The sequence below is a fragment of the Nicotiana tabacum genome, chromosome 17, assembly GCF_000715075.1.
Source record: "Nicotiana tabacum cultivar K326 chromosome 17, ASM71507v2, whole genome shotgun sequence".
NCBI classification, from domain to species: domain Eukaryota; kingdom Viridiplantae; phylum Streptophyta; class Magnoliopsida; order Solanales; family Solanaceae; genus Nicotiana; species Nicotiana tabacum.
In genome coordinates this window covers 53,967,047-53,979,608 of record NC_134096.1, presented here as the reverse complement: position 1 = coordinate 53,979,608, position 12,562 = coordinate 53,967,047, and the positions used below count along the sequence as shown (strand labels likewise).

Below are 12,562 nucleotides of genomic sequence, written 5' to 3'. Positions count from 1 at the left end.
TGCCTTTCAGATATTAGCTTTTAAGCACCTTAATCATCTCACATACATAAATGTACTCTATTCTTAATCTGCCAGTAACTTAACATATGAACATAATTTCATCCCATGTTTAGACAATGTAGAAAATGTTAGGAGCGATAAGCAACATTCATCAGACAGAGACATTGTCATTTGCAACGAATCAACTGCACAGAAGCAACTATTTTGGTCCACAATGAATCTAATAGAGACCACATAACATGTTAAAGATGGTAAACGAGCAATTACAGGCCACAAGAAACTTCAAATGTGAGCAATAGGAGTATTTTCTTTCTGCTAATTTCATTCCAAACAGAGTCCAAATTTTGCATTAAAAAATATGAGAATTTCATTCCAAGATCTAACTGGTAGTGTTTCAATTGAACGGAACAAATTGAAGAATTGTACGACTTAGTACGCACTCAGCCTTCGTTTGCCACACTCTAGTTCAAATAACATTTTATAAATATTCCATTATCTGTAAAATCAAACATTTAAACTGCTATATATTGAAATCTTACGAGAATTATGAATACCTCGCTACCATTTTTATATGGTTTTCCATACTTCACTGCATAAACGAATTAATACTCTGTAATGTTTATTTGTGGATTTCACTTGCAAATCAAGAAGTTTCAGCATGCAAGTTGGCGTTACTTCGTATGACAAATTGAGAAGAAAATTTGAACTTGAATGTGGATAAAAATCCGAAGTTCAATCTGTGGTTTGAAGGTGCGCTTTAAGTGAAATTTCTCAACCTCCGCACTTAAAATCTTTAACTCTTACAATTTTTTTTATTTTCAAAATAATACAATTATCAACAGAGACTTTCGTAATTAATTCTTTCAGTGTCTAACTTCATGGGATCTTTACACAAATATCTGGATTTACTTTTTACTTTTTATAGCTAGTATATATAGATTATACAATGATTATACATCTATTTGCTATTTTTAATTTAAACGGTTGAATGGACGACTATTTGGATCAATTTTTCAACAATTATTTTTCCAACTTTAGCTTCAAATGTTAGTCTAAATGATCCGTAAGTCCCATTAGCCCAAAAAAGATCATGCTGGGACACTCAACGTTGGGCTTTAGAAGACCTTTATCCACGAAAGAAACAAACCAAACTCCCGCCAAAACTAGAAACCGGCTATAGCCTGTAACCCCAAGAACAACCGGTCACTCGTATAAAAACCAAGTCATCAAATAAAACACCAGGCGCATTTCCTCCGTGCACTTCCCACTCCCCCCCCTCACATAACTGAGCTGCTTCTTCTCTCTTTTGCCTTGGCCTCTAATTGTTCATTCTCTCGCAATTCTCCGAATAATTTCTTGTATATTTCATGAAACTTCCAGAATCTCTCACTTCCTCTTATCTGAATCTCACGACGAAGAGTCTCTCAAATTAGAACTTTAATCAGTTTGAATGCAATGAGTGCTGTGAACATCACGAATGTCGCCGTGTTAGACAATCCGGCGTCGTTTCTTGCGCCTTTCCAGTTTGAAATCTCTTACGAGTGCGTCGCCCCTCTCAAAGACGGTGATTTCTCTCTTACTTCCTTTTTCTGTTGAATTTTTTCGTAATTCATATGTACAACTATGATTTTCTTGTTTTTTCTTGATTGTATCATCTTAGAGACCTAATTAGGGTTTCCTTTAATCAGAAATTTGACCGAGATTTCGTTTGAAGTGTTTTCAACTCGTTGACAATCGTTCTCAATTGTTTGCAATCTATTGGATTCATTTTCTTTCATATACTAATTTGTGCTATGATTTAATTGTTTTTGCTTTGGTGTATCATCTCGAAGACCTATTTTAAGTCAGAAAGTTGATGTTCAAGTTGTTCAATGTTTTCAACTCGTTGATATTTGATGAAGAAATCAATTGTTCATAACCTATTTTATTTTTTTCATATATTCGTTTGTACTATGATACTTTGCTTTCGCTTCATTTTATAGTCTTCCTGACCTAGTTAGGATTTTTGTACTCAAAAGAAACTGTTAAGTTGTGTACTATTTATTTGATTTTATTCATATATTTGTTTATTGCTGTGATTTTATTGCTTTTGCTTCATTGTACCGTCTCCTATACCCAGTTAATATTTTTATTTATTAAGAAATTTGACTTTTACAATGTTGTTGATTTGTTGATAATTTAATTGGTTTGTAGTAAGCTAACCGATTCTTTGATTAATTAATAAATCGGAGACTTTACATTTATACGTATTCTATGATGTCAAAGCTCGATATTGAATTGTTATCGTGCTTAATCTTGCCCTAGGTTTCTTAAGTTAATGGAAAACATGTAAGAATTCCTTATATATATATATATATATATCACTGAGATAATGTTTATTTAAGATAGTGGTCTTCATCTAGCAAAGCTATATTTCAAATTGTGGGATCGAGGTCAACTTTTGTCTCCTGAAGAGTAAACATCTTCAAGTGTATTTTTATTCTGCTAAAGTGTGTTGTGTTTGAGCGGAAACATCTAAGGCCAAATCTTTTAGTGCTGAATGGCATTTTGGTTTAACAGTCCTCCCGTAATAGGATACATAATGGTTGTGTCAATTTGGTCGGTTCGCTTGACATAGGATTCTTAATAGTGATTTTTGTGGTTCCTCTCATTGGTGGTTATCGATTGGTTAGTCACGTATTATGCTGGAATTTATAACATGTGAATATTTGGTTGGTTGTTAATGTCCCAAATAAATTTGGATGGAAACTATCTGAATATTCGGCTCATAAAATGTGTGGGATACTTTGTGTGGAATCCATGACATAAAATGATCCTTTTGCTACCAATTGTCTCCACCAATAATGTATATTTAGGCTGTGCTTGTCGGCTTGCTCGCTACATCAAAGTAGCCAGTTGGGTAGAGGAAACATGGTTTCACAGATCATACTAGGCTTAGGTATTAAATTATTTCCAGAACAGAAATGAAGGATCTGATAGTATTTCAGCAGTATGTTCACTCTTCCATTTCTCTTAGGAGTGGACCATAATCATAACTCCTCTCTTTCCTTTCAACCTTATAGTGGCTGTATAAAGCAGATAAGTAAGCCAATTAATTGCCAGGTTTTTGGTACAATTCAACTAGCAAAGTAATATAATGTATCATATCGTCTTTATTTTGATTTCTGAAGAATATACTTCTGGTTATGTGCTCTCTGCATTGTATTTCCTTTTCAGTTACTCCCTGTTGCTAATTTGATGATCCAATTTAGACCATTTGCTTGTAATACCAAAAGCATCGAAGCATTTAGGTATGTCCTTGTCAATTTTATTGTAATTGGTTTAAGGTAAGGGAAGTGATGTCAGCGTTGTCTGTTACAGCAGTAGTCTGAATAAAGTCCAGCTCTGTAGTTCAAATTTGCACGTTATATATATATATATATATATATATGCACAAACACCTGCACCCACACACACACACACTGCTAATATCACAATATTTTTCATGATTAGCAGAGAGATGTTACAATTCTAATATATCTGCAGAAATTCCATGCTATCATATTTATTATTTAGTACTCTGATACTTCTGTATTATAATAAGTTCCAGTATCCTCTTCATTTCTGTAGGGTAACGGATAGGATTAATGGACTTGTCTCCGTATTATCTCCTTAGTTATCTGTCTTAACTTTTAAGGACCCTTTAGGTAGTTGACTTTGGAAGGCAACTTTATAGTATAGCAATTTCTAGGGAACCTTCTACTCTTCTGAATTGCTTCCTTATTTTAAGTTTTCTGGGGGCTTGAGGCGTTGTCAATCTGTAGTTATATTATTTGGCAATATAAATCTGTAATTTTCCGTAGTTATTTCTGCACCCTTTAGGTGGTTGACTTTGGGGGGAACCTTCTATTCTACTCTAAGTTGCTCCGACGGCGGTTTAGGTGCCGCACCCGTGTCGACACGACACTAGTATGAGAGTGGGTATGGGATCCGTACCGCATTTGGTCAAACAATTTTGGGCACTTTGACCACAACGGACGGAAAAATTCCAGACGAGATACAAATTGATTCCCGAAATCAGAACTAAAACTCGGGTAAATTTGAAGAAAATAGCATACCTTATCTAGGAAATCAATCACTTACTTAGCTGCAACTTGAGAATAAAAAAGAAATCTACACTTTACAAGCTATACGTAAGTATTCTACAAAATTTCTCATAATTTAGAGTTATTTTTATATTTTTATATTTTTGAATTAATTTTAGCCAGATCCCTGCACCTGTACTCGTACTAGGATCCATATCCTCAAATCTTAGAATTTACATCTCGAATGATCCGACTTCTAGATCCGCACCCAGAGGCGGAGCCAAAATTTGAAACTTTATGGGTTCAGGATTTTAGCACTTTTAAGTTACTGGGTTCTAAATTAATGTTTTGTACATATTAAATGAAATTTTTAAGACAAATACAGAGGTTGGACCAAAGTTACTAGATTCAGCCGAACCCACACCTTGGTATCTAGCTCCGCCCCGGCCCGGGCAACTTAGATTCTACTTGCCTGATTGTAAGTTCTCTGGGGGCTTGAGATTTTGCCAATCAATCGTCATATTATTTGACAATGTAAATACCTCCTTGAGTTTTGAGAAATAAAAGGGAATAGATCATAATTCATTTTTTCTTTTTCTTTGATGACTCTTTTATTTATGACATACTAAAGATTGGTTTGGAGGAGGGAAGAGAGGCTACTGCTGTTATGGGGCTTTTATTTTAAATACATATAACTTTGCATTTTAGATTGCTTCTATCATGCGGTATGGCACAAAATGGCTTCTGCTTCGTAGTTCGTACAATAACCAACCAATGAATTTTGAGCCCTTGATGGCAGTTCGTGTAATAATGACCAGTTGCTAATTGTCTCTTTTAACTTGTAATAGTAGTGTTTTTGTTCTTCATTTTCTTTTTAGGAATTGAAATACTAGAGAATCATCTCTGGACTGCCTATCCACTCTCATTAAATATATCTATGTTCGTCCTTTGACAAGCACATAGAACTGCTCCCACCAAATTGATCTTTTCTTGTTTATGATCTCGTAGGCATAGACTGTTCTACAAATTAAAGCAACTAAAGATGTTGCTCTCTATTAATATAGTCTTACTTGGTTATATTAACAGCTTTATTTTGGTTTCTATTTTACTTATTTTGCATGCAGACTTGGAATGGAAACTCATTTATGTTGGGTCTGCCGAGGATGAGACGTATGACCAACAACTAGAAAGTGTGCTTGTTGGCCCCGTCAATGTTGGAAATTACCGCTTTGTATTGCAGGTATTACCTCCTGCTTTGACAAGCAACTTGTTTTTAGCTGGGTTTAAGCCTTTCTGTTGATCGGATTTGTGTAATGTTTTCCACTGCTAATACTAGGCGGACCCTCCAGATCCTTCCAGAATTCGTGAAGAGGATATAATTGGTGTCACTGTGCTCCTGTTGACCTGTTCCTATTTGGGTCAAGAATTTGTACGAATTGGCTACTATGTGAACAATGATTATGATGATGAGAAGCTAAGAGAAGAACCTCCACAAAAGGTTTTAATTGACAAGATTCAAAGAAACATACTATCAGACAAACCTAGAGTAACAAAGTTCCCCATCAATTTTCACCCTGAAAATAGTGAAAGCGGGGAGCAAGCCCCTCCATCAGATCACGTGGCTGAAGCAGCTGGGAATGAAGAGCAACAACTACCTTCACCTAAGAATGATTCAGATGAGGCTGGAGCTTAACTGGAAGGATGATACAACTTTTAGCCTAACTCCTAACGTTTTGGTTTGACGTCATCTCGTCCTAGTTCCTTATGGATGATGTCTGATCTGAGCATTAAACTCTTTGTTGGTATCTTCGTCTATCGCAATAGAGTTCTGGTGAAAGTGCGTATGAACTCGAATTGCATTTTGTGGCTGGTAACCTAGGTTGTTTGTCTTTCTGTATGCATTCAGGAATGGGGTCGAAAATTCTGCTTATATTAGATGCCACTTGTAGCTTTACGGTCTACTCCAAAAAATGTGAGTTCGGAAGACACTGTTGTGAGCATATAGTTCTGATAACCTTGATATAGTTTTGTATCTACGTAAGCCAATGTCAAATTACAATCAGTGAGTTCATAAATGCAAGAAATTATGCATAATCACATTTTTGGCTGGCAGCCAGTGAATAACAGAACTTAGATGGGGAAATTTCATTATGACGAAGAACTACACCATTTATGGTGCCATTACATTATTGTTTAGCTGTATGCTAGTCATTTTGCATAATGATGCAAATCGGAAACAAGATAATGCACCTGACTTAAGCCACCACTTTGCAAATATTCTGGCCTTTACAAGGCTTTAAAAGCAATGAAAGAGGTAGTCTAGTAAAACTCACATTCGACAAGGAAATCTCATGCGATACCCCCAACCGGAATTGCAAAACACACACAGCAAGCATGCCTTCAAGGGTAAACAGTTGAAAGATTTGTGTTTTATCTTTGAAGAAATAACCAGGGGCACAGTCGCATCCATAAAAGGTAAGGGGGTATCCGTCAATGTAGCCATAACATCATAAACATATAAATTTGAAAACAATTTCATTTTATGAAACAGATTTGCCAAAACGGTCTGAAATGTAAGGCATTTCTGTCATACATTTACTAGAATGAAGCTTCAGATCCAACATCCCAGTACAAAATTGCTCTCTGCTCAAAAGTTGAAAAGAAATGTAATATTTTGGGTGACACCAGTGAGCAGTGAGCAATCACAACTAATTCGTCCCATCAAACATGGATTGATTCTTCATGCTCATGTGCTCGTTTCCATTGCTCCTTAACTTCTTGTCGCATGGATTCTAGCTCAATGAATAAACAGCAAGATGCCAAGATCTCACTACGTTTTTCACTTGTTTTTCTGCCTCTTCTTGGACTGGTTCTTTCTTGAATCTATAGCATCATCCATGGGCAAAAGGTTTTCCTCATTCTGCAGTTGAATTTGAAAATTCATCTTTAGACTAACAATATATTTTCAAACGAGTAGCAAGGACTATCATGACACAGATCTTAGCATGTACCTTATTAAACTTCTTCCCCTTGTGCTGCTGCCTCTTCAATCCTTTGCTTTTCTTCTTTGATACTGAAGGATTCTGTTATGATTCATATGATAATGATGGTAAGCAATTTATGAAAACATGAGGCTTCACTTGGTCAAAAATTTCATCGTGCAGTAAAATGCAAATGAACAAACCTGGCCTCCGATTGGGCTATCCTCTTCAGGATGAATTTCTCCATCGATTCTTCCATCCTCGGTAAGCATAAGTTTAAGCCTCCCTTCTTTCAACAGCTTTTCAGAGCGGGCATGCCTCTGTAAGAATCATGAATACTTTATGTTAGATCAGTCACTGCAGGTCTCAATTGTGTACATAAATTAACGTGTAGCTTAAGATTCTTTAACATGGAAAGAGTAAAATTGCAGGTAGTAGTAGTCCCTGCACTGGTCAGTGGTGACTGGGAGATGTTAGCACCGCAAGCTTTACATGGAATACGATCTAAAGAAGTGACTTAGTTACAGTTGGAAAATGAAAAGACTAATAACGAAGGCTTAAGTTACAGTTGGAAAATGAAAGGACTGATAATGAAGGCTTACTTTCGATTTAAGATGAGCATTTAGAGTCTGCACTGTCAAGCAGACGATTCTAGGACATATCCTGCACTTAAAAACTGATTTACATTTCAAGACATAGTCTAAAGCATCACGTGGAATATCATCCTCTTCAGGCATAAAAATTTTCCGTGCATTATCTAAATCTGCAATGCCCTTCTCAAGCAAATGAGTTTCACCAGAAATCTTGGTGTCCTTCAGAGTTGTAACATCTTCATCACTCGATGGAAGACCTACTAATAGTACATTTTAGAAATCAATTAGAATTGAACGCTAAAAACGAACCCTAAGCATTTAAATTCTTTTTCTGAAACAGAAAAAGGAAGATACAAGATTATAGCTCACGTGCAACAACAACATACCCAGTATTATCCCACACCGTGGGGTCTGGGGAGGGTAGTGTGTACACAGACCTTACCCCTACTTTGTGAGGATTATAGCTCACGTGCAACATATAAAATCAAGAAGTAGCTATTTTGAAGTTGATGAAAGCAGCACGGAAAAGAGCAACCGGTACTGGCTTTACCCGAATATTTCGTCCTGTATAAATCTTTCCATACTGCACTTTATGATATTCAAGTAATGTTTCTCATAATCTTTTATTTTAGAAGATACTTTTATGAACACAAACTCTTAACAAACAACACGATGTTTCCTTTTTGGGCTGACGCCAATTCAGAACAGCAGCATGAGGCAATTAAAAACTGCATAATTTACAAGACAATCGCCATCTAGAGGTAGCAGCAAAATCAGTTTAATCATTCAGCACTAAATATAATTTTAAGAGGTATATTGGTTTCAAATTAAATATTAAGAAAATTTAAAATCATGCTTCCATAATTTTATTCATCGACTTGATAGGTTAAATTATTACCAAATGCCCCAAGAAAGCGGAGAAGATGCTTAGAGAAAATATGTGTGCAATCTCCCAAATTAGTCATCAAAAAGGCTTAAACTCATCCTTCAAATGGCCAAAACAAATCTCCATAGGGAGAGAATGGCTGTGATGGAGACTAAAGCTCAATTTTCTTTAAGACGTTATATCATGTTAGTAAAGAATTACCAATCAAAAGAAAGTAACTGATATCCCTGATTCAATAGAATTTCCAATTCATAGATTCTGCAGAAACTTCATGTTCTACATCACAGCTCAAAAATTGTAGCTTTCACACTAGCAATAATTTCATAGGGCAGCATCTCCCCAAAATTAAGGAAAATAGCATCAGACTTCTCTTTTATCTTTTTTTCTTTAAGAGGGAGGTGATTTCAACTTACTCCTTGGCTATAATCCACATTCACAGTGTAATGATTATTCGAGCAAGAGTTTGGAAATAGTAAATAACATGTTAATCCTACAAATAAGGAATGGGGAAATATAGTAACTTTCATCATTATAATTCATAGATATACCTTCCTCATATGTGGAGCAGTACCAACATATTGTGAACACAAGTACGAAGAATTACAGAACATGTTTCAAGCAAAACGCAGTCATAAGACTCATAAACAACAAAACTTTGGGATAGCAGACTAACACCAACCTGATGAGTCGGGATTAACTTCATGGGCAGAGCTATCTTCACTCTCATATCCTGCAGCAAAGGAAAACAAACAGGGCGAGGAGAAGAAAGATCTGTTATCACTGATACCGTGAGAAGATTGTAGAAGTATTCGAGCATCCAACCCAAGAGCTTAACAGAATAGATGGAGTCACCGAAACCATTATAAACCCCCTCGAAAACCAATTCACAATACATATGGTACAATTAGAAATCAACACCCTCTCAAAGATGTCCTATTTTGGTGCTCACATGCAAACTTAATATGGACTTACTATTGTGAGAATGGGCTTACCAAAGGGAGCCGCTGATGACACTTGAAAGTATCTGAACATACAACCCAAAGCAATGAGTGGAGCGGCCCAAGATCTTTTAAGCTAGAGGGGTCTATGTGGGATTTATAACTTAATAGAGACCATAACTTATGTGCTTGAAGAGTTTTACAATAAACGATCGCCTAACCATACCAGCCATTAGATTTACTAATCCAGAAACCAGACAAAAAGCTTTAGATAATTCCCACTTCTTGAAATAACTCTGAGCATTATAATGTCAGCAAATAATAGGGACAAAAAGTAACTGCAAATCATCAGGATAAACATACCAGAAGATGATTCATTTCCCCCTGTCAGACGAGCAACATCATCCTCTTCCTTTGTGTCATTATCCTCATACTCATACTCTTCTTCGTCTTCTGTTGCCGCTGCCTCCAATTCAGAGTCGTCGGAAGATGAAGACGATTCCGAAGGAGCATCTCTATCACCATGTTCAAGCTTGTAAAATCGCCTCTTTATCATTGCCTTACCAACTTTTATAACTCAACTGCAAGTAATAAAGACAAATCCATGAATCCAGCATATATAATCAATTACTTTGCTACCAAAAAACCTTCTTTATTCTAGAACGCCCTTTTCTTTTGAGCCACCTACAATGGAGTTGACACGTAAACCAAGCGACTTAGCTAAATTCCATCTTTCATTTACTCCAAATTGGAAATATAAAGTAGCATCTCTCTATCAACAAGGTTACACCAAGGTTCTGCGCTCGGTCCGTTCTTATTCGCCCCGGTGATGGACGCGTTAACACACCATATTCAAGGGGATGTGCAATGGTGCATGCTATTCGCCGATGACATAGTTCTGATTGATGAGTCGCGAACCGGTGTTGACGAGAGGCTGGAGGTTTGGAGACAGGCTCTTGAGTCTAAGGGTTTCAAGCTGAGCAGGACGAAGACGGAATACCTGGAGTGTAAGTTTAGCGCTGAGCCAGGGGAAGTGGGCGTGGATGTGAGGCTTGATTCGCAGGTCATCCCGAGAAGAGGCAGCTTCAAGTATCTTGGTTCGGTTATCCAGGAGAGAGGGGAGATCGACGAGGATGTCACACACCGTATTGGGGTAGGATGGATGAAGTGGAGATTAGCATCTGGAGTCCTGTGTGACAAGAGAGTGCCACTGATACTCAAAGGAAAATTTTATAAAGCGGTGGTTAGACCGGCCATGATGTATGGGACTGAGTGTTGGCCCGTTAAGAACTCACATATCCAGAAGATGAAAGTAGAAGAAATGAGGATGTTGCGGTGGATGTGCGGACACACTAGGATAGATAAGATTATGAATGATGATATTCGATAGAAGGTGCATGTGGCTCCTATTGATGACAAGATGCGGGAAGCGAGGCTTAGATGGTTCGGACATGTTCAGAGGAGAAGCCTAGATGCTCCGGTACGGAGGTGTGAGCAGCTGGTTGTGGAGGGCACCAGAAGAGGTGGAGGGCAGTCTAAGAAGTATTGGGGAGAGGTGATCAGGCAGGATATGTCGAGACTCCAGATTTCCGAGGACATGACACTAGATAGGAAGATGTGGAGGTCGAGTATTAGGGTTGTAGGTTAGTAGGTAGTTGAATCGTGCCTTACTTCGTACCATTGTGGGACTAGTCATATTGGGTTTTTGTCTGAGATAGCTAGTGGCAATGTTGTGGATTACTATTTCGCTTTTCAATGCATGTCCTATTTACTAGCTATCACTTTTTCTTTGCATCTTTCTTCTAGATTTCATGGTGTTCCTATTATTCTTATGATTGTCTGATTGTCGTGGTGATACTAATATTTACTAATATTGTCTCCCTTTGCTTTGCATCCTTCTTCTGGATTTCATGGTGTTTCTATTTATCATATGATTGTTGTTGTGATACTAATATTGACTTCTTTTTGTCCTTTTGTATTTTTGTTTCTTTTGAGCCGAGTATCTTTCGGAAACAGCCTCTCTACCCCGTCGGGGTAGGGGTAAGCTCTGCGTACACACTACCCTCCCCAGACCCCATTAGTGGGATTTTACTGGGATGTTGTTGTTGTTGTTGTTGTTAATGTCAAGGAGGTTGATCCTTAATCTCAAACTAGTTGAGGTTGACTATATCAAATATTTGCTGGAGAAATCCATGAATCCAGCATATAACATCGATTACTTTGCTACAAAAAAAAAATCTTTTTTAAGAACAACCTTTTTATTTTGACCAATAGAAAGAACACCCTCAATACATTTGATATGTAAACCAAGCAAATAAGCTAAAACCCATAATTCATTTACGCAACTGGAAAATAAAGTAGCATCCCTAGTTCCCTCCCATTAATAAATTAGGCCTTAATCTCAAACTAGTAGGGTTGGACTATATCAATTCTTTGTATTTCTTTATAGCTATTACAGCACACTCTTCTTCTATCTGGGCTTACCAGCTAAAATAGTCGGAGTAAAATAGATTCTCTGTTAGCAAGAACATATGATTCCACAAATTTGCGACAAATAAAAAAATCATGAAACGGGTGAGTGAAATTCTATGATAGACATACTCAATCCACTGTATAGACAAAGGATTTCATGCTTTGGACATTATGGGGAAAGAGCAATTAAACATATAAAGAACACAAAAGAAACGAAACGAAACAAACCTGAGAAATAGATAGAGGTGATTTTGATACGAGGAAGATTGTACAAGGAGGCAGGGTTTTAGACTCAAATTAGGAGGGTTTAGGTCGGGGAGAGGTAGAAATCAGATGTGGCCAAGTTTAAATTTCAACTGCTACCTGTCAACTTTCTATTGGTTATTATTAAGTTTTTTTTTTTTAATCTCTTGGGTCTATTTGGAAAGACACCGGTTGTAATTGGTATAATTATACGTAGTAATTGCATAGTATTGTAATTATGGTGATTTATTTATTTGTGGAAAACTACTGGTTTGTTGTTGTTATTTTTGTTGTTTATTTGTAATTATATAGCGTAATTACATGTTTGGTCGCACAAGTGTAACTACCCAATTAGATTAAATTTTAAATATAAAATTAATTATCA

The 12,562-nt window shown here is 36.8% G+C and overlaps 2 protein-coding genes across 3 annotated transcripts; one reads left to right on the top strand and one right to left on the bottom strand.

The window, feature by feature from the left end:
* Nucleotides 1–1,263: 1,263 nt before the first annotated feature.
* Nucleotides 1,264–6,163, top strand: LOC107770991 (histone chaperone ASF1B-like). The gene is made up of 3 exons (XM_016590320.2): nucleotides 1,264–1,564; nucleotides 5,189–5,304; nucleotides 5,401–6,163. Exons 1-3 carry the CDS (start codon nucleotides 1,456–1,458, stop codon nucleotides 5,755–5,757), a joined length of 582 nt encoding a protein of 193 aa, XP_016445806.2. The 5' UTR covers nucleotides 1,264–1,455; the 3' UTR covers nucleotides 5,758–6,163.
* A 413-nt stretch (nucleotides 6,164–6,576) lies between these two features.
* On the bottom strand, nucleotides 6,577–12,285 carry LOC107770954 (uncharacterized). 2 transcript variants are annotated; one of them, XM_075234317.1, is made up of 7 exons: nucleotides 12,163–12,285; nucleotides 9,826–10,043; nucleotides 9,204–9,254; nucleotides 7,648–7,898; nucleotides 7,249–7,365; nucleotides 7,076–7,147; nucleotides 6,577–6,984 (listed from the first exon to the last, which is right to left on the bottom strand). In XM_075234317.1, exons 2-7 carry the CDS (start codon nucleotides 10,016–10,018, stop codon nucleotides 6,904–6,906), a joined length of 765 nt encoding a protein of 254 aa, XP_075090418.1. In that variant the 5' UTR covers nucleotides 10,019–10,043; nucleotides 12,163–12,285; the 3' UTR covers nucleotides 6,577–6,903. The 2 variants fall into 2 exon arrangements, with proteins under 2 accessions (XP_075090418.1, XP_075090419.1); XM_075234318.1 differs by having other exon boundaries at nucleotides 7,648–7,895.
* Between the last annotated feature and the right edge of the window lie 277 nt (nucleotides 12,286–12,562).

Excerpts from the sequence above, each read along its gene's own strand:
- LOC107770991 (XM_016590320.2), top strand. The coding sequence starts at position 1,456 with ATGAGTGCTGTGAACATCACGAATGTCGCCGTGTTAGACAATCCGGCG. Across the intron at positions 1,565-5,188 it reads CGTCGCCCCTCTCAAAGACG|ACTTGGAATGGAAACTCATT; the intron begins GTGATTTCTCTC and ends TTTTGCATGCAG. Across the intron at positions 5,305-5,400 it reads ATTACCGCTTTGTATTGCAG|GCGGACCCTCCAGATCCTTC; the intron begins GTATTACCTCCT and ends TGCTAATACTAG.
- LOC107770954 (XM_075234317.1), bottom strand. The coding sequence starts at position 10,018 with ATGATAAAGAGGCGATTTTACAAGCTTGAACATGGTGATAGAGATGCT. Across the intron at positions 9,255-9,825 it reads GGGAAATGAATCATCTTCTG|GATATGAGAGTGAAGATAGC; the intron begins GTATGTTTATCC and ends CCTTTGCTGCAG. Across the intron at positions 6,985-7,075 it reads AGGGGAAGAAGTTTAATAAG|AATGAGGAAAACCTTTTGCC; the intron begins GTACATGCTAAG and ends ATTCAACTGCAG.